This window comes from Manis pentadactyla, chromosome 1 (genome assembly GCF_030020395.1).
Source record: "Manis pentadactyla isolate mManPen7 chromosome 1, mManPen7.hap1, whole genome shotgun sequence".
Lineage (NCBI taxonomy): Eukaryota > Metazoa > Chordata > Mammalia > Pholidota > Manidae > Manis > Manis pentadactyla.
Window position 1 is genome coordinate 202,914,829 of NC_080019.1, and position 22,412 is coordinate 202,937,240.

Below are 22,412 nucleotides of genomic sequence, written 5' to 3' on the forward strand. Positions count from 1 at the left end.
GATAAGGGGTTAACATCCAAAATATATAAAGAACTTACATGCCTCAACAACCAAAAACCAAATAACCCGATTAAAAAAATGGGTGGAGGATATGAAGAGACATTTCTCCAAAGAAGAAATTCAGATGGCCAACAGGCACATGAAAAGATGCTCCACATTGCTAATTATCAGGGAAATGCAAATTAAAACCACAATGTGATAGAGGACAGCCACTATCCAGAAGACAAGGAACAACAAATGCTGGTGAGGATGCGGAGAAAGAGGAACCCTCCTACACTGCTGGTGGGAATGTAAATTCATTCCACCATTGTGGAAAGCAATATGGATGTTCCTCAAAAAACTAAAAATAGAAATACCATTTGACCCAGGAATTCCACTCCTAGGAATTTATTGGAAGAAAACAAGATCCCTGATTTAAAAAGACATATGCACCCCTATGTTTATCGCAGCAATATTTACAATATCCAAGATACGGAACGGAAGCAACCTTAGTGTCCATCAGATGATTGGGTAAAGAAGATGTGGTACATATACACAATGGAGTACTATTCAGCCATAAAAAGAAGGCAAATCCTAACATTTGCAACAAAATGGACAGAGGTAGAGGATATCATGCTCAGTGAAATAAGCCAGGAGGAGAAAGAAAGTACCAAATGATTTCACTCATTTATGGAGTATAACAACAAAGCAAAACTGAAGGAACAAAACAGCAACAGACTCAGACTCCAAGAAGCGACTTGCAGTTACCAAAGGGAAGTGGGTGGGGAGGGAGGGAGAAGGGGATTAAGGGGTCTTATGATTAGCATACATAATGTAGGGGGGTCATGGGGAAGACAGTGTAGCACAGAGAAGACAAGAAGTGACTCTATAGCATCTCACTGTGCTGATGGACAGTGACTGCAATGGGGTATGGGGAGACTTGATAATACGGGTGAATGTTGAAACCACAATGTTGCTCATGTGAAACCTTCACAAGATTGTATATTAATGATACCTTAACTAAAAAAAGAATTGTGCTTAAATAAGAACAAGTAGAAGCAGATCTCTGGCAGAGGAGCCAGTGTGAGCAAAGGCATCAAAATAGGTGCGACAAGGGGGTTTGGCAAAACCAGTGTCCGTGGTGTGGGCATGCAGGATGTGAGGGACAACAGGAGGTGGCACTGGGTGGGCCGAGGGAAGAAGGGCCCAGATCCCAGCAGCCTTGGTGATGCTTCCTGGTCCAAGGGCCACAGTGACAGAAGTAATGGCAGTGACAAGAGCACAAGTGACATCAGCCTGACTGCTGGGCGGTAGGGAGGGCTGGGAGGAAGGGCAGTTGATAATGGCAGAGGCCCCACACTCACCTAGGTAGAACCGCAGGAAGGGTGATGGTGTCATGTTCTTAAACATCATGATCTGCACCCAAGGGTTTTTGTACTGGATCTGAGGTATGTTGAAAAACACAAATTTCCTGCAAGAAGGAAGAAATTAAAGCTGTGAAACAATTTTTCATCTAAATTTTTTGGCACCTGTTGATTTGTCTACTGGATTTTGTCAGATATCTTGGGGGACCCTGTCCCCTCAAAAGGCTGAGAAAAGCAGCTCCCAGGAATCTATTGGTATGGCTCTGAATGGCAGGTGCTGGGCCCTCCTGGTTTGTCATTTGAGGGAAATGAACTCTGGGTCCCTACCCCCCACTGCATGCTATTCTAAAACCAGCCTAAGCATAAATGTAAAAATAAAACTATGAAATGTTCTAGATCTTGATTTGCGTGCTGGTTCTAGGGCCTATTCATCTGTGTGAGTTCCTCAGGCTGCACACTTACAGGTACGCGCATACCTCACGTAAATCACACCGCAACTTAAAAATAAATGAGATGACAGCCAGAGAGGACAGAGGTGGGGAGGCTGTCTTGGAGATCCAAGAGCCAAGAAGCGAGAGGCAACACTGGACCACACTGTTTGGGGGCAGGCCAGGGTGCTGGGAGTCCACAGACAACTGAGAGACATGAAGCCCTATTCTTGGAGCGACACTGAGGTGCCACTACCCTCCCTAGGACTGTCTGCATGACGGTGCCCTGGCCACTGAGCTCCACAGGTCAGGAATGCAGCTTTGTCAAACAAAGTAACAGAGCAGCTGCTGTCCACCAGCTGAATGGGCCTGGACATCTGGCTGGTGTCCTTCCAAAGGGCACTGTCCTGAGCAGTCCTCAAGCAAAAGACACCAACCTTCCATTGTGGACTCAGGCCAGGACTGTGTGCTTGACCGTCATCAGCCAGCTGCTGAGCTCTCATGAGACAGGTCATGAATAGCTGGCTGGTATCTCAGTCCTTTCAACAACGAGATCAGATGAGACAGGTCAAAAACATTTCTAGATGGCTCACTGCATAAGCACAGCATCCCTACAGTCTTGCGTATGTCAAGATAAAGAGAGAAGTGTAGAAAGATGGCGGCGTGAGAGGTGAGACAGACTTCCTCCTAAAACCACATGTAATATGAAAATATAATTAATACAACTAATCCTGAAAGAGCAACAGGAAAGAAAGCTGCACCAGACCGCATACATCTGGAGAACAGAGCAGACCTCATGAAACAGGGTAACGTACCAAAGCTATGACCCAACAGGAACCAACCCTTCCCCCATCCCAGCTCACGGGCTGGAGGAAGAGAAACAGAGCAGGTGGGGAGTGGAGGCCTGCCACTGCTGAACACCCAGCCCTGGAGATCTGCTCTGGGAGCACAAACCTACATTGCATGGTGCTCTGGTGATTAGTGGGGATGGAAAGCTAAGACAGGTGGAATAACCTGGAGAGACTGAGATGCCAGCCACTTGTGGAAAACAGGGATCCATACCCAGCTGCTCTGGGACAAAAAAAAGTCTGAGAGACTTCCTAACAGCAAGAGGGCTGCTAAAGGGGCAAGGATTGCACAGAGCTTACTGCTCAGGAGAAAGGACAAGTAGACAAAATTGTCCGGGTGCACCCTGCCCAGCAGGTTGGGAACTTAAATGATCTTCAGGTGCTCCATCCTCCTGGCTGGCTATGCAGCTACAGACAACCAACCATGATAGCAGCCTGCTGTGACTTCCTCCTGGCTAGCCGGCACCTGGCTCACAAACCAGCAGCTCCTGCCCTGGTGTCAGGCCAGCGAGAGGGAAGCCCCACCTACAGCAGCTACAAACACAAAGCATAAAGGCTTACACCTATGTGTTCAGCCCACTGGTTCTGGCAGTGGAGACAGGTATAGCAGCCAGAAAGCAAGAAACAGCTCTTTCCTCCCCCTCCCCACCCCCGCCCCACGCACCGCACCACTTCCCTGCGACTCCCAACGTTGCTCCAGGGGCTGAGCAGCTCAAGAGAGTAGAGCTTCTGGGCACTAGAAGGCACCACATACAAATATGAAACATCAAAGGAACCTGGTTCAAAGCAAAATCTCAACACCAGAGAAAGGACTGAGTGAGACTGAATTAATAAATCTTCCTGAGAGAGATTTCAAAATAAAAATCATAAACATGCTCATGGAGGAACAGAAAAATATTCAAGAACTCAGGAATGAATTTAGCACAGAGATCCAGATACTGAAGAGCAATATGGAGGGTATTAAAAGCAGATTAGATATGATGGAGGAGACGATAAATGAAATAGCAACTAGGGAAGAGGAATACAAAGAAGCTGAGGCACAGAGAGAAAAAAGGATATCTAGGAATGAAAGAATACTGAGAGAACTGTGTGACCAATTCAAATGGAACAATATTCTTATTATAGGGGTACCAGAAGAAGAAGAGAGAGAAAAAGGGATAGAAAGTGTCTTTGAGGAAGTAATTGCTGAAAACTTCCCCAAAGTGGGGAAGAAGATAGTCTCTTAGGCTATGGAGGTGCACAGATCTCCCAACACAAGGGACCCAAGGAGGACAACACCAAGACATATAATAATTAAAATGACAAAGATCAAGGATAAGGACAGACTGTTAAAAGCAGCCAGAGAGAGAAATAAGATCACATACAAAGGAAAGCCCATTAGGCTAACATCAGACTTCTCAGCAGAAACCTTACAGGACAGAAGGGAGTGGCATGATGTATTTAATGCAATGAAGCAGAAGGGCCTCGAACCAAGAACACTCTACCCAGCAAGATTATCATTTAAATTTGAAGGACGGATTAAACAATTTCCAGATAAGCAAAAGCTGACAGAATTTAGCTCCCACAAACCATCTCTATGGTGTATTTTGGAGGGACCGCTATAGATGGAAGTGTTCCTAAGGTTAAATAGCTGTCACCAGAGGTAATAAAAAGGGATACAGAAAGAGTACAGAATATGAAACCTAATATATAAAGTATGGAGAAAGAAAAAAGGAGGGGAAAATAAAGAACCTTTAGATTGTGTTTGTAATAGCATACTAAGTGACTTAAGTTAGACTCTTAGATAGTAAGGAAGTTACCCTTGAACCTTTGGAAACCATGAATCTAAAGCCTGCAATGGCAATAAGTACATACCTATCGATAATCACCCTAAATGCAAATAGTCTGAATGCACCAATCAAAAGACATAGAGTCACTGAATGGATAAAAAAACAAAACCCAACTACATGCTGCCTACAAGAGACTCACTTCAAACCCAAAGACATACACAGACTAAAAGTGAAGGGATGAAAAAAGATATTTCCTGCAACTAAGAGAGAAAAAAGCAGGAGTTGCAGTACTTGTATCAGACAAAAAAAGACTTTAAAAGAAAGAAAGTCACGAGACAAAGATGGACATTACATGATAAAGGGGTCAATCCAAAAAGAGGATATAACTATTATAAGTATCTATGCAACCAACACAGGGGCACCTACATATGTGAAACAAATACTAACAGATTGAAAAGGGGAAATAGAATGCAATGCGTTCATTCTAGGAGACTTCAACACTCCACTCACTCTGAAGGACAGATCAACCAGACAGAAAATAAGAAAGGAGATAGAGGCACTGAACAACACATTAGAACAGATGGACCTAATGGACATCTACAGAACTCTACACCCAAAAGCAGCAGGATACACATTCTTCTCAAGTGCACATGGAACATTTTCAAGAACAGATCGTATACTACGCCACAAAAAGAGCCTCGGTAAATTCAAAAAGATTGAAATTGTACCAACCAGCCTCTTCATACAAAGGTATAAAACTAGAAATAAATTACACAAAGGAAACAAAAAAGCCTACAAACACATGGAGGCTTAACAACATGCTCCTGAATAACCAATGGATCAATGACCAGGAGCTGGTTCTTCGAGACAATAAAACAAAATAGATAAACCCCTAGCCAGACTTATCAAGAAAAAAAGAGAGTCTACACACATAAACAGAATCAGAAATGAGAAAGGAAAAAATCACTACGGACACCACAGGAATACAAAGAATTTTTAGAGAATACTATGAAAAATTATATGCTAACAAACTGGATAACCTAGAAGAAATGGACAACTTTTTAGAAAAATACAACCTTCCAAGGCTGACCCAGAAAAAAACTGAAAACCTGAACAGACCAATTACTAGCACTGAAATTGAATTGGTAATCAAAAAACTACCTAGGAACAAAACTCCTGGACAGATGGCTTCACTGCTGAATTTTATCAAACATTTAGTGAAGACCTAATACCATCCTCCTTAAAGTTTTCCAAAAGGTAGAAGAGGAAGGATTACTTCCAAATTCATTCTATGAGGCCAGCATCACCCTAATACCAAAACCAGGCAAAGACACCACAAAAAAAGAAAATTACAGAACAATATCCCTGATAAACATAGATGCAAAAATACTCAACAAAATATTAGCAAACTGAATTTTAAAAATACATCAAAAAGATCATCCATCATGAGCAAGTAGGATTTATTCCATGGATGCAAGGATGGTACAATATTAGAAAGTCCATCCACATCATCCACCACATCAACAAAAAGAACAAAAACCACATGTTCATCTCCATAGATGCCGAAAAAGCATTTGACAAAATTTAACATCCATTCATGATAAAAACTCTCAACAAAATGGGTATATAAGTACCTCAACATAATAAAGGCCATATATGACAAACCCACAGCCAACATCACACTAAACAGCAAGAAGCCAAAAGCCTTTCCCTTAAGATTGGGAACAAGACAAGGGTGCTCACTCTCTCCACTTTAATTCAACATAGTTCTGGATATCCTAGCCATGGCAATCAGACAACACAAATAAAAAGCAACCAGATTGGTAAAGAAGTTAAATTGTCCCTGTTTGCAGATGACATGATATTGTATATAAAAACCCTAAAGAATCCAGTCCAAAACTACTAGATCTAATAACTGAATTGATTGTACATAAAAACCCTAAAGAATCCAGTCCAAAACTACTAGATCTAATAACTGAATTCATTGTACATAAAAACCCTAAAGAATCCAGTCCAAAACTACTAGATCTAATAACTGAATTCAGCAACATTGCAGAATAGAAAATACACAGAAATATGTTGCACTTCTATACACTAATGATGAACAGAAAGAGAAATCAAGAAAACAATTCTGTTCACAATTGCATCAAAAAGAATAAAATACCTAGGAATAAACCTAACAAAGGGAGTGAAAGACCTATACTCTGAAAACTACAAGACACTCGTGAGAGAAATTAAAGAAGGTAACAATAAATGGAAACACATCCCATGTTCATGGATAGGAAGAATTAATATTGTCAAAATGGCCATCCTGCCTAAAGCAATCTACAGATTCAATGCAATCCCTATCAAAATACCAACAGTATTCTTCAACAAGCTAGAGAAAATAATTCTAAAATTCATATGGACCAAAAAAAGACTCCAAATAGCCAAAGTAATCCTGAGGAGGAAGAATGAAGTGGGGGGAGATTACGCTCCCCAACTTCAAGCTCTACTACAAAGCGACAGTAACCAAGAAAATTTGGTACTGGCACAAGAACAGACCCACAGACCAACAGAACAGACTACAGAGCCCAGATATAAACCCAAGTATATATGATCAATTAATATATGATAAAGGAGTCATGGATATACAATGGGGAAATGACAGCCTCTTCAACAGTTGGTGTTGGCAAAACTGGACAGCTACATGCAAGAGAATGAAACTGGATTATTGTCTATGCCCATATACAAAAGTAAACTCAAAATGGATCAAAGACCTGAATGTAAGTTATGAAACCATAAAACTCTTAGAAGATAACATAGTCAAAATCTCCTGAATATAAACATGAGCAACTTTTTTCTGAATGCATCTCCTCAAGCAAGGGGAGCAAAAACAAAAATGAGAACATGGGACTACATCAAACTTAAAAGCTTCTGTACAGCAAAGGACACCATCAACAGAACAAAAAGGCATCCTACAGTATGGGAGGATATATTTGTAAATGACATATCCGACAAGGGGTTAACATCCAAAATATATAAAGAACTCACATGCTTCAACACCCAAAAAGCAAATAACCCAATTAAAAAATGGGCGGAGGTTATGAAGAGACACTTCTCCAAAAAAGAAATTCAGATGGCCAACAGACACATAAAAAGATGCTCCACATCACTAATTATCAGGGAAATGCAAATAAAAACCACAATGAGGTATCACTTCACACCAGTTAGGATGGCCAGTATCGAAAAGACTAAGAACAACAAATGCAGGCGAAGATGTGGAAAAAGGGGAACCCTCCTACACTCCTGGTGGGAATATAAGCTAATTCAACCACCGTGGAAAGCAATATGGAGGTTCCTCAAAAAACTAAAAATAGAAATACCATTTGACCCAGGAATCCCACTCCTAGGAATTTATCCAAAGAAAACAACTTCTCAGATTCAAAAAGACATATGCACCCCTGTTTACTGCAGCACTATTTACAATAGCTAAGATATGGAAGCAACCTAAATGTCCATCAGTAGATGAATGGATAAAGATGTGGTACATATACACAATGGAATACTACTCAGCCATAAGAAACAAACAAATTTGGCAATTTGCAACAACATGGATGGAGCTGGAGGATATTATGCTCAGTGAAATAAGCCAAGTGGAGAAAGACAAGTACCAAATAATTTCCCTCATTTGTGGAGTATAACAACAAAGCAAAACTGAAGGAACAAAACAGCAACAGACTCACAGACCCCAAGAAGGGACTAGGGGTTACCAAAGAGGAGGGGTGGGGGAGGGCGGTTGGGGAGGGAGGGAGAAGTGGATTCAGGGGTATTATGATTGGCACACATGGTGTGAGGGGTCACAGGGAAGACAGTGTAGCACAGAGAAGACAAGTAGTGACTGTGGCATCTTACTACACTGATGGACAGTGACTGCAATGGGGTATGGGGGGGACATGATAACAGGTGTGAATGTAGTAACCATATTGTTTTTTCGTGTGAAACCTTCATAAGAGTGTATATCAATAATAACTTAATAAAAAATAAATAAAAATAGAGAAGTGTAGACTATAATAAAACAAGTATCTGTGTATCCACCATCCAGCTTTAACATTGTTAACAACAGACAGTATTTCGTTCAGTTTTTTTGTAAAAAAAAAAAAAAAACAGTAAAGCACTTAGATACACATAATAAATAAATAAATAAATAAATGAGACCATGAAACAAGCATGGGGGACAGTCTTACAATCTAAGAGAGGGGAAAACCCCAAACTTGGATGGTTTCAATTATGACGTTAAAACCTCTGCATGGCAAAATTTACCAAAAACAAAATCAGTGAGGGCCAGACCAAAAGAATGTTTACGAAACTCAAAACAGCAGGCTAATTTCCCTGTTACAGTTTTATACATCATCAGTAGGATTTATAACTCAAACAAAAGGCAAAGCCCACAAAGGCCAAAACCTAGATGGCCGGTGAAGAGGTTCTCAGTACCTTCTCAATAAAGTCACAGGAACTCAAATTATTTTCACCTGTTGGATTGCAGATTACCAAAGAAGTGGCAGAAGTGAGGAAGCCTTTCCTTAGGAACATAAATTGGTTTAATTTCTCTGGCGGGTCAATTTGGAACTAGCAAAATGTTAAAAGCAAAGATCCCAAGCCAGTGATTTCCCCTCTGCACAGACGTGCGTGAGGTTGACTGCAGCACCATTACAGCGAAGGAACAGAAACAACTTAGATGCCAACTCACGGACTGATTAAATACATTAGGACACAACTGCACGTCTGGATCCCTCTCCATCCAGAATGGCTGACCTATAAGGGCTACAAAACGGGTTCCTTGCCCTCTTGCTTTGGTCAGCCGGGAGCACTGGCAAAAGACAGGAAGGAGGGGGCAGTCAAGGTATGTATTCCCCTGGCTCACCTCCAACAGTCCCAGGCTCCTGCTGGGCAGCCCTCCTGTCTGTCTGTCCACAGGTTCCAACAACCATTCTCCCCTCACTTCTGCAAGCCTAGACCTGGGGTCTCGCACTGTCCCTTGTGGGTTCTTTTCCCCATCCTCTCCCACAGCCTCTTCATTAAAGACTTGCCAAATGATCCTAACTTAAATGCATCCCTCTGCCCCATATGTCAGACAACAGAAAGGTGTGAGCGGTACATGGGACAAAGGACGGTCACCTGGCTTTACCAATTCCCAGGACAAGTTACCCTGGGCCTCAATGTTTATGCCAAGATGATGGTGATGCAGGGCAACGAGTCCAGACTGGAGTTGGAAGAATAAAGCGGGCCGTGGGGTGGGGTGGGGATTATGCTCCCTTACTTCAAGCTCTACTACAAAGCGACAGTAATTAAGACAATTTGGTACTGGCAACCAGTGATGGTGGTGGCTTCCTGACTTGCTCTTTCTAGCCCCACTTCACTTGTAGGTGTGCCCTCAGCGTTTTTAAGATGAAACTGGTAGAATCAACCAAAAGCCTGATTGTGTAACCATTATGTGGAGAGATTCAAGTGGGGCAGAATCTGCAAATGAAACAAAAGCAATGACAACTCCAGGGGGGAAAAAGCAATGACAACTCCAGGGGAAAAAAACAAAAAGGAAAAATAACCACAGTACATGGTACTGCAGCTCAACTGCATCGTGTTCACAAAGTCCTACTGATTTAAACACTGATACTGCTCTACTGCTCTACCCAAAATTCTGAAATGACTGTATTGGGAGGATGGGAGGTCAGGGGTGGGTAGGGAATGGCAGTAGTGGGGAAAGGGCGAAATCCTTACCTTCCACAGCAACAAGTCAACATTAATGCCTCCAGCCAGGACAGTGAGAAGTAGGTCCCAAAGTATGGCATTTAACTACATGGAGGGCAAACCCTAATTAAAATGGTTATCAGAGTTGAAAGTTGTTGCTGCCAGGGGCGCAATGGAGATTAGGGCCTGCAGACCAGAGAGCGCACAGGACTGGAAGCCCAAAAGCTGGATTTACCTTCCTGGGTCTACGATGCCTCTGCTCAATACCCCCCAACCCCCAAAACACACACACACGCACACAGCGCAGAGTAAGCCAATGTGACAGAACTACATATAAATCCAATGGGGCATAGCCACATGGGCATTCCTCACACCAACAACTACTGGGATAAAAATCAACGGGGGAAGAGGGGCGGAAGATGGCGGCGTGAATAGAGCAGCGGAAATCTCCTCCCAAAACAACATATATCTATGAAAATATAACAAAGACAACCCTTCCTAGAATAAAGACCAGAAGACACAGGACAATATCCAGAACACATCCGCACCTGAGAGAACCCAGCAACTTGCGAAGGGGGTAAGATACAAGCCCCGGCCCAGCGGGAGCCGAGCACCCATCCCCCCAGCTCCCGGCGGGAGAAGAATAGGCAGAGCGGGAGGGAGACGGAGCCCAGGGCTGCCGAACACCCAGCCCCAGCCACCCGGGCCAGAGTGCAGGGCCCTCGATACTAGGAAAACAGGGCAGCAAGAACAGTGAGCAGGCACTGGAGGCCGGGTGTTGGAGGACATAAGAAAAGCGCGCGACCATTTTCTTTTTTTTTTTTTTTTTTTTTGCTTTTTTGCTGTTTTGTTTTGGCAAGCGCTTTTTGGAAGTCTTAAAGGGATAGGGACCCCAATATTAGGGAAACAGGGCAGGAAGACCGGTGAGCAGAGGCCCGAGGCTGGCACCGGAGAATAAAGAAAAACAAGCGACCACCCTTTTTTTTTTAATTTAAAAAAAATTTTTTTTTTTTATTTAAAAAAAATTTTTTTTTTTTTTTTTTTTGGTGGTCGTTGTTTTGTTTTGGCGGGTGCTTTTTGGAAGTCTTAAAGGGGCAGGGCGGGTCACTTAATACAGAGGTAGGGAATCCGGGGACCTCTGGGCACCCTAACCCCTGGGCTGCAGGGAGCAGGGAGGCCCCTTACGGAGATAAATAGCCTCCCAGCAGCTCCTGCTCCAACGCGACTCCACCATTTTGGAGTAGCTGCCCGAGCCAGGCCACGCCCACAGCAACAGCGGAGATAAACTCCATAGCAGCCGGTCAGGAAGCAGAAACCCTGTCTGCGCGCAGCTGCGCAGCACAAGCCACTAGAGGTCGCTGTTCTCCCAGGAGAGGAGGGCCACAAACCAACAAGAAAGGAAGTCCTTCCAGCCATCACTCGTCCCAGTTCTGCAGACTATTCCTATCACCATGAAAAGGCAAAGCTACAGGCAGACAAAGATCACAGAGACAACACCAGAGAAGGAGACAGACCTAACCAGTCTCCCCGAAAAAGAATTCAAAATAAGGATCATAAACATGCTGACAGAGATGCAGAGAAATATGCAAGAGAAATGGGATGAAGTCTGGAAGGAGATCACAGATGCCAGAAAGGAGATCGCAGAAATGAAACAAACTCTGGAAGGGTTTATAAGCAGAATGGATAGAATGCAAGAGGCCATTGATGGAATTGAAATCAGAGAACAGGAACGCATAGAAGCTGACATAGAGAGAGACAAAAGGATCTCCAGGAATGAAACAATATTAAGAGAACTGTGTGACCAATCCAAAAGGAACAATATCCGTATTATAGGGGTCCCAGAAGAAGAAGAGAAAGGAAAAGAGATGGAAAGTATCTTAGAAGAAATAATTGCTGAAAACTTCCCCACACTGGGGGAGGAAATAATCGAACAGACCACGGAAATACACAGAACCCCCAACAGAAAGGATCCAAGAAGGACAACACCAAGACACATAATAATTAAAATGGCAAAGATCAAGGACAAGGAAAGAGTGTTAAAGGCAGCTAGAGAGAAAAAGGTCACCTATAAAGGGAAACCCATCAGGCTAACATCAGAGTTCTCAACAGAAACCCTACAGGCCAGAAGAGAATGGCATGATATATTTAATACAATGAAACAGAAGGGCCTTGAACCAAGGATACTGTATCCAGCACGACTATCATTCAAATATGACGGTGGGATTAAACAATTCCCAGACAAACAAAAGCTGAGGGAATTTGCTTTCCACAAACCACCTCTACAGAACATCTTACAGGGACTGCTCTAGATGGGAGCACTCCTAGGAAGAGCACAGCACAAAACACCTAACATGAAGAATCGAGGAGGAGGAACAAGAAGGGAGAGAAGAAAAGAATCACCAGACAGTGTATATAACAGCTCAATAAGCGAGCTAAGTTAGGCAGTAAGATACTAAAGAGGCTAACCTTGAACCTTTGGTAACCACGAATTTAAAGCCTGCAATGGCAATCAGTACATATCTTTCAATAGTCACCCTAAATGTTAATGGGTTGAATGCACCAATCAAAAGACACAGAGTAACAGAATGGATAAAAAAGCAGACCCATCTATATGCTGCTTACAAGAAACTCACCTCAAACCCAAAGACATGTACAGACTAAAAGTCAATGGATGGAAAAACATATTTCAAGCAAACAACAGTGAGAAGAAAGCAGGGGTTGCAGTACTAATATCAGACAAAATAGACTTCAAAACAAAGAAAGTAACAAGAGATAAAGAAGGACACTACATCATGATAAAGGGCTCAGTCCAACAAGAGGATATAACCATTCTAAATATATATGCACCCAACACAGGAGCACCAGCATATGTGAAACAAATACTAACAGAACTAAAGGGGGATATAGACTGCAATGCATTCATTCTAGGAGACTTCAACACACTACTCACCCCAAAGGATAGATCCACTGGGCAGAAAATAAGTAAGGACACGGAAGCACTGAACAACACAGTAGAGCAGATGGACCTAATAGACATCTATAGAACTCTACATCAAAAAGCAACAGGATATACATTCTTCTCAAGTGCACATGGAACATTCTCCAGAATAGACCACATACTAGGCCACAAAAAGAGCCTCAGAAAATTCCAAAAGATTGAAATCCTACCAACCAACTTTTCAGACCACAAAGGCATAAAACTAGAAATAAACTGTACAAAGAAAGCAAAGAGGCTCACAAACACATGGAGGCTTAACAACACGCTCCTAAATAATCAATGGATCAATGACCAAATCAAAATGGAGATCCAGCAATATATGGAAACAAATGACAACAACAACACTAAGCCCCAACTTCTGTGGGACACAGCAAAAGCAGTCTTAAGAGGAAAGTATATAGCAATCCAAGCATATTTAAAAAAGGGAGAGCAATCCCAAATGAATGGTCTAATGTCACAATTATCGAAATTGGAAAAAGAAGAACAGATGAGGCCTAAGGTCAGCAGAAGGAGGGACATAATAAAGATCAGAGAAGAAATAAATAAAATTGAGAAGAATAAAACAATAGCAAAAATCAATGAAACCAAGAGCTGGTTCTTCGAGAAAATAAACAAAATAGATAAGCCTCTAGCCAAACTTATTAAGAAGAAAAGAGAGTCAACACAAATCAACAGTATCAGAAACGAGAAAGGAAAAATTACAACAGACCCCACAGAAATACTAAGAATTATTAGAGAATACTATGAAAACCTATATGCTAACAAGCTGGGAAACCTAGGAGAAATGGACAACTTCCTAGAAAAATACAACCTTCCAAGATTGACCCAGGAAGAAACAGAAAATCTAAACAGACCAATTACCAGCAATGAAATTGAAGCGGTAATCAAAAAACTAGGAAAGAACAAAACCCCCGGGCCAGATGGATTTACCTCGGAATTTTATCAGACACACAGGGAAGACATAATACCCATTCTCCTTAAAGTTTTCCAAAAAATAGAGGAGGAGGGGATACTCCCAAACTCATTCTATGAAGCTAACATCACCCTAATACCAAAACCAGGCAAAGACACCACCAAAAAAGAAAACTACAGACCAATATCCCTGATGAACGTAGATGCAAAAATACTCAACAAAATATTAGCAAACCGAATTCAAAAATACATCAAAAGGATCATACACCATGACCAAGTGGGATTCATCCCAGGGATGCAAGGATGGTACAACATTTGAAAGTCCATCAACATCATCCACCACATCAACAAAAAGAAAGACAAAAACCACATGATCATCTCCATAGATGCTGAAAAAGCATTTGACAAAGTTCAACATCCATTCATGTTAAAAACTCTCAGCAAAATGGGAATAGAGGGCAAGTACCTCAACATAATAAAGGCCATCTATGATAAACCCACAGCCAACATTATATTGAACAGCGAGAAGCTGAAAGCATTTCCTCTGAGATTGGGAACTAGACAGGGATGCCCACTCTCTCCACTGTTATTTAACATAGTACTGGAGGTCCTAGCCACGGCAATCAGACAAAACAAAGAAATACAAGGAATCCAGATTGGTAAAGAAGAAGTTAAACTGTCACTATTTGCAGATGACATGATACTGTACATAAAAAACCCTAAAGACTCCACCCCAAAACTACTAGAACTGATATCGGAATACAGCAAAGTTGCAGGATACAAAATCAACAAACAGAAATCTGTGGCTTTCCTATACACTAACAATGAACCAACAGAAAGAGAAATCAGGAAAACAACTCCATTCACAATTGCATCAAAAAAAATAAAATACCTAGGAATAAACCTAACCAAAGAAGTGAAAGACTTATACTCTGAAAACTACAAGTCACTCTTAAGAGAAATTAAAGGGGACACTAACAGATGGAAACTCATCCCATGCTCGTGGCTAGGAAGAATTAATATCGTCAAAATGGCCATTTTGCCCAAAGCAATATACAGATTTGATGCAATCCCTATGAAACTACCGGCAACATTCTTCAATGAACTGGAACAAATAATTCAAAAATTCATATGGAAACACCAAAGACCCCGAATAGCCAAAGCAATCCTGATAAAGAAGAATAAAATAGGGGGGATCTCACTCCCCAACTTCAAGCTCTACTATAAAGCCATAGTAATCAAGACAATTTGGTACTGGCACAAGAACAGAGCCACAGACCAATGGAACAGACTAGACAATCCAGACATTAACCCAGACATTTATGGTCAATTAATATTTGATAAAGGAGCCATGGACATACAATGGCGAAATGACAATCTCTTCAACAGGTGGTGCTGGCAAAACTGGACAGCTACATGTAGGAGAATGAAACTGGACCATTGTCTAACCCCATATACAAAAGTAAACTCAAAATGGATCAAACACCTGAATGTAAGTCATGAAACCATTAAACTCTTGGAAGAAAACATAGGCAAAAACCTCTTAGACATAAACATGAGTGACCTCTTCTTGAACATATCTCCCTGGGCAAGGAAAACAATAGCAAAAATGAGTAAGTGGGACTATATTAAGCTGAAAAGCTTCTGTACAGCAAAAGACACCATCAATAGAACAAAAAGGATCCCTACAGTATGGGAGAATATATTTGAAAATGACACATCCGATAAAGGCTTGACGTCCAGAATATATAAAGAGCTCACACGCCTCAACAAACAAAAAACAAATAACCCAATTAAAAAATGGGAAGAGGAACTGAACAGACAGTTCTCCAAAAAAGAAATACAGATGGCCAACAGACACATGAAAAGATGCTCCACATCGCTAATTATCATAGAAATGCAAATTAAAACTACAATGAGGTATCACCTCACACCAGTAAGGATGGCTGCCATCCAAAAGACAAACAACAACAAATGTTGGCGAGGCTGTGGAGAAAGGGGAACCCTCCTACACTGTTGGTGGGAATGTAAGTTAGTTCAACCATTGTGGAAAGCAGTATGGAGGTACATCAAAATGCTCAAAACAGACTTACCATTTGACCCAGGAATTGCACTCCTAGGAATTTACCCTAAGAATGCAGCAATCAAGTATGAGAAAGATCAGTGCACCCCTATGTTTATCGCAGCACTATTTACAATAGCCAAGAATTGGAAGCAACCTAAATGTCCATCGATAGATGAATGGATAAAGAAGATGTGGTACATATACACAATGGAATACTACTCAGCCATAAGAAAAGGGCATATCCAACCATTTGCAGCAACATGGATGGAGCTGGAGGGTATTATGCTCAGTGAAACAAGCCAAGCGAAGAAAGAGAAATACCAAATGATTTCACTTATCTGTGGAATATAAGAACAAAGGAAAAACTGAAGGAACAAAACAGCAGCAGAATCACAGAACTCAAGAACGGACTAACAGGTACCAAAGGGAAAGTGACTGGGGAGGATGGGTGGGTAGGGAGGGATAATGGGGGGAGAAGTAGGGGGGTATTAAGATTAGCATGCATGGGGGGGTAGGAGAAAAGGGAGGGCTGTACAACACAGAGAAGGCAAGTAGTGATTCTACAACATTTTGCTATGCTGATGGACAGTGACTGTAAAGGGGTTTATAGGGGAGTCCTGATATAGGGGAGAGCCTAGTAAACATAATATTCGTCATGTAAGTGTAGATTAGTGATACCAAAAACAAAACAAAACAAAACACAACAACAACAAAAAAAAGGACAGTTCCTGTGTGGTAACCTACAATGAGTTCTACACAATGGTATAAAGGGCATATACAAGTGTAGGCAAAGGGTCTGTTTGCATTTATACAGAAGATCAAAGCCTAATTGGGCTACCCCAAAAATGAACTAAGATACGATATGAAAGAGAACTTCCAACATCAGCACTCTCTGGAAGACTCATGCCAGAACATGATCATCAAGAAACCCCAACAAAGATCCACGCACTGCTACAGCTGTAGATGCACTCATCCCACCAGTTCCTGGACCTGCCATGGGAATGAGGAAGGAGATATCTAAGCTGGCCTGTGCATACAGTAAAACAACAAAATTGGACTGGATCTATACTGTTGGAACTCAACCAAGAATTTGGAGAAGTGCAAATTGTAGCGCTCCAAAGTCTTACAACTACAAACTATTTATTGTTAAAAGAACATATGGCATGTGAACAGTCTCCAGGAATGGGTTGTTTTAATTTGTCTGATTTCTCTCAGACTGTTCAAGTTCAGTTGGACAATATCCACCATATCATAGATAAGTTTTCACAAATGCCTAAGGTGCCTAACTGGTTTTCTTGGTTTCACTGGAGATGGCTGGTAATTACAGATATGCTTTGGTTATGTAACTATACTCCTATTATGCTAATGTGTGTGCGCAATTTAAGCAGTAGCTTAAAACCTATACATGCTGAAGTTACTCTACAAGAAGATATGTCAAAGAAATAATCAAATCTTCCCATGTTTTCTTCCGCCTGCTACTTCTATAGCTTTTCTTCTTCCTTCCTAATTACAACCCTTAAATAGAATTTGTGCCTCATATCAAATTTACCGAGTATCATAATTCTTCCAAGTGGTAAAGATACCTCAAGACAAATGCTGGGCATAGAAGCCACAGGGCATAAATATGCAAAGAAGTAAAAAGCTAACCATTTCAAACAATAAGGCTTCTCTCTCACTTACCAACTTTACATTTCCCTGTATGGCCCCGGAAGATGACTGGTTAGCCAGAGACGGGTAAGATTCCTCAAGGGAGGAACAACCTAAGACAGGCACAGTCGCAGGGGGGTCATCAGGTGAGAAATTGGGGATCAACAGAGGTGAGGCTTAGAACCTCACCCCCCCTGTTCTGAGAGAAATCTTCTGCATACGTGGATGTTTTATTGCCCTTGTCTAGCTTGGATTAACACATAGTCTACGGGCACACACCTGATCATCTACATTTGCTCTCTTACAACACTAAACTATGTTTTCTACCTTTATCTTGTATCTACCTACCACTTCAGCATTTTATTAAAAATAATAATAAAAAAGAGAGAAATGTGGTATCCACATATAAATCAAGTATAAAAACCAAATGAGTATTCATATTTGAACTGTTTATAGTTCATAATGCATGAGCAAAACCGAAAGCTTCTGTGATGACTGCCCTTGTACTGTTCACTATGTAACTTATTCATTATGTAAGAATTTGTTCTCCATGTAAGAACTTGTTTGTTATGCCTCAGAAGATTGGAGACTGACAAAAAGTAGGCTTGGGGTGGATTAATGATTGTGCATTGAGCATTGACTCCCCTATACAGAATTTTATTGTCGTTAACAACCATTTGATCAATAAATATGAGAGATGCCCTCACAAAAAAAAAAAAAAATCAACAGGGATTTTTAAATGGTTCTTGCTGAAGCATGGGAGGAAAGCTAGTAACTGTAGGTAACCTTTAGTCGCGTACCTGATATACATGCCAGGCCCCTTGCTAGACACTTTATACTAGAATCCTCAGTGACCCTGGAAGGTGGGGTTTTACAACTAAGGAAACAGGCCAGGAAAGTTGAGTAACCCACCCAGGTCACACAACCAGTTATATGAAAGATGCCGGCTGTAAGGTCTAGCCTGCACCATGCTATTCAGTATGTACCTGATTATCCAATCCACCTCCACCCTGAGCTCAGGGCTGGATGCAGACGACGCTCATAAATGCCAGCTGCTGCTTTTATTGCATCTCACAGGCAAGAACACATGGCAGAGGTGAGCAAGGACTCAGGCCTCGGACCCTGAAAAGGGCAGCTCCCCACATGGCCAGCAGACAACCCAAGAATATGGCTAGCCCGGGGCTGTGGTACTGGCCGCTGGCACTTGGGATGGAGGGAAGTCCGGGTCAGGACAGCTGAAATGCTGAAGGCATACCTACAAATGAAGTGGGGCTAGAAAGAGCAAGTCAGGAAGCCTAAGGCCAGCCAATCCCAAAGGGCACAGGTGTGACAGGCTAGCCCTGACAATTAGGAATAATGAAGCACAGGTGGCTGTTTGCCTTACAGGCTATGAAAACGCCAGTACGAGGCCTGCAGGCCTATTTTGATTAACCATTAAAAAACCAGAGATTTACACATACATCTGAATTCCTGGCTTCTTGAGAAGTCAGAAAGTCGTCAAGGAGCCCAACACAGCTAAGATGTAGCCAAGTGGTGAATGGCCACTTGGGACACAGCAGGATCTCCACACAGGTACCCCCAGCTTTGCTCTCTCCTTTCCCAAACCGCCTGGCCTCTGTCCTGTGACTGCTGGTATGCATGGTATGAAGGACGCTCTGGGTCACCAATCACCCCAAGACCAAGTCTTCTAAGAAGCCCTCACCCCATCTGACCCAGTGCAAGCAGGTCCAAGTTGTCGGGTTCACCTGTGGAGAGCAAACAGCAGGGTGGTCAAAGCTCCTCACCAAGGGGGCCACCGAACTGGGAGCTGCTCTCTCTCCATTTTGATCTACTCCACACCAATCCCAAAGTTTCCTAAGGATAAGGTCCTTCTTAGTCACTGTTGAATTCACGACACAGAACACGGGGACCCAGCATTCAAGACGCCCTCAGCAAATTTATACTCAATACCTGAAAAGCCCAAACCACTGCTGGTATCTGAAGGTTCAATACAAACCTTTCACTTGCAAGCTTCACTTCAACCAGGCCCTACTCTGGCCCAGGCCGAAAAACATCCCGGTGTTTCCACTAATTTACAAGGGTGCTGATCTGCAGGAGAGAATGCCTTTCAGAACCACACTCACTAGCTGGCGTGGTACCCTGGACAAGCAAAGCACTCAACATGTGTGGGTGGGGGGATAACCACGGGGTTTCTGTGAAGATCAAATGAGATAATGCACAAGCCTCAGAGCCGCGCTGCGCTTATAAACTCACTAAGTGGAAGCAGCTGTTACTTCTGTCACCGCATCCCCGTACCGGCCCCGGGACCGGACCCTCCCCGTCTGGAACGAGGAGGAGCGACTCGGCCTCAGCCCGCCCCGCACAGGCGGTTCGGAGGCTGCGGCCTCCCTGGGCTGGCCGCGTCCCCCACCAGGAGGGGAAGGTGTGCTCCGCTCCCCGCGTCACGGCTGCGGCCGGCACGGCGCGGCACGGCTGCCCTCTTCTCAGCAGGAACCTGGAACAAGCTGCTTCTCGGCCTCCTCGTTTGTAAAATGGGGGCACTGGCACCCACCTGAGGGGGCCTGCCCCAGGATTAAGTGACGCCTGCTCCAGGCGTCAAAGTCACCAGCGCCTTCTTACGGCGATCAAGGCAGGTCTGGGGGGGCAGCCCCGCAGGGCTCGGACTGACCTGGCGCCCTCGCCCAGCTTCCCGTGCGTGTTATAGTTCACCGTCATGACCTTCACCACGTCCTTGAACACCACGTCCCCCTGGCCCAGGTACTGCAGGGTGCGGCGGATCGGGAAGCGGCCCTTCATAGGCATGGCGGCGGCGGAGACCGGCCGCGAGCCAGCGGAGCGGGCAAACCCACGGCAGTACACGCCGCCGCCCCGCGGTCCTCACGCCGGGTCCACTCCGCGCTGGTTTCCACTTCCCGCGCAGACTCACAGGAGACCCTCCCGGCGGCCAGCGCGCGCCGCGGGGCAGATTGGGAATTGTAGTCCTTGTTAGCCGCGTCTTCCGTGGGGGCGGTGCGGTGCGCGGGCTCGTCTGCTTGGCTGTAGAGCACCCTCCTGGAAAGTTTAGGTTTTCAGGCGACTTACCTTGGGCTTACTCTCCTTACCCTCCTCGCCTACCCACGGGAAAATATTTTAAATAGGCTCAAGTTCAATCATTCAGACTACAAAATTATAGTAGGAATTACGTCAGAAGTGAATTCAGATATCAAGTCCGCCAATAACTTGCCATTCAATTTCAAATAACTCCGTTTTTCTCTCTTGACTTCTCATTTTAAAATGAAGGGTGTGAACTGCACCGGGCAGATTGTGCCGAGTCGCTCCTCAGTGTTTCAGACCGGGAGGGTACGCCCGGTACAGGGATGCGGTGACAGAAGTAACAGCTGCTTCCACTTGGTCTTCATAAGCGCAGCGCGGTTCTAAGGTTTGTGCATTATCTCATTTGATCTTTACAGTTGACATTTTTAACACTGACTACAAAATCTGATTTGCGAAAGGAAAAAAAGTTTGGGATCTACCCCTTGACTGGTTCAGCCACTTAACAGCTCTGACCACAATTCTTCTTTAGCAATGGGTGGATATGAGATGCATTTCTGAAGTAGGCAGTGAAAATTGAGAAAGGGAAACCTCACTAACGTGGCATCGGGAGAGAAGGGGAAAGTTGATTACAGACCCCAAAGAAGAATCCTCAACAGGAAGGAATCATCAATGACAGACCCCAACAGGGGAAGATGGGCATTGCATCGCCTACGAGAAATTGCCTATTCTTGCAGCTCAGCCCAGGAGAGGCCACCACCCTGAACACACCTCCTTTGAGTGTTTGTTTCCTTTTACACAAAGTGGACTTTCCTTAAGAACAACCCCTCACAGCCTCCCCATTTTTCTTTATAACTTTCCTTTTTTTTGTTGGACTTAGCTTGATTTTACATAGCTTGCACATAATGAATTGCAATTCTCTGCTGTTTCTGAATAAATCCGTTTTTGCTGGTTAAACAAAACAAACCCTGACAATTTCATTTTTAAGGTTAACAACTTACTGATCTGAGAAAGTTTTTATCTCTGCTTCACTTCTGAAGGATAATTTCTTCATATACAGAATTCTAGGTTGGGGTTTTCTTTCAGCACTTCAAATAGTTCACTCTTCTTGTATGGTTTCTGAGGAGTCGTCAGCTGTAAACTTTGTTTCTCTATAGGTAAGATATTTTCTTTTTTTCTGGCTCCTTTCAAGATTTTGTCTTTGGTTTATAGTTTGAATAAGATATGCCTTGGTGTATATTTTTTCTATTTACCCTACTTGGTATTTATTCTACGCTGAGCTCCTGGATCTGAGTTTTGGTGATTGTTATTAATTTTGGGAAGTTCTCAGTCATTATTATTTCAAATATTTCTTATAAACTCTCTCCTTTTTCTCCTTCTGGCATTCTAATTACATATATTTTACATCTTTTGAAATTGTCCCATAGTTCTTGAATGTTTTATTTCCCCATTCCTTCCATGTTGTTTTCCCTTTGCATTTTAGTTAGGGATATTTCTTCTGATCTGTCTTCAAGCTTACTGATTATTTCCTTGGCTGTGTTTAGTCTACTGATGAGCCCATCAAAGGCATTCTTCATTTCTGTTACAGTGGTTTTGATTTCTAGCATTTCCTTTTGACTATTTCTTAGAGTTCCTTATCTCTGCT

At 42.9% G+C, this 22,412-nt stretch overlaps 1 protein-coding gene and 1 long non-coding RNA gene across 3 annotated transcripts in view; one reads left to right on the plus strand and one right to left on the minus strand.

Moving 5' to 3' along the window:
* MRPS25 (mitochondrial ribosomal protein S25) overlaps window positions 1-20,660 on the minus strand; it is a 29,925-nt gene extending 9,265 nt beyond the window's left edge. Inside the window, exons 1-2 of one of the 2 annotated variants that reach the window (XM_036911457.2) lie at window positions 20,406-20,660; window positions 1,344-1,450 (exon numbers count right to left, since the gene is read on the minus strand). In XM_036911457.2, the coding sequence (XP_036767352.2) occupies window positions 1,344-1,450; window positions 20,406-20,539 (241 nt within the window). In that variant the 5' untranslated portion in view covers window positions 20,540-20,660. The remainder of the gene's footprint in view (window positions 1-1,343; window positions 1,451-20,405) is intronic. The other variant, XM_057506321.1, reaches the window with a different exon arrangement.
* A 367-nt stretch (window positions 20,661-21,027) lies between these two features.
* Window positions 21,028-21,733, plus strand: LOC118925549 (uncharacterized). Its single transcript, XR_005030101.2, has 2 exons — window positions 21,028-21,155; window positions 21,229-21,733. It is a non-coding gene; the product is annotated as an uncharacterized LOC118925549 (long non-coding RNA).
* The last annotated feature ends 679 nt before the right edge of the window (window positions 21,734-22,412 follow it).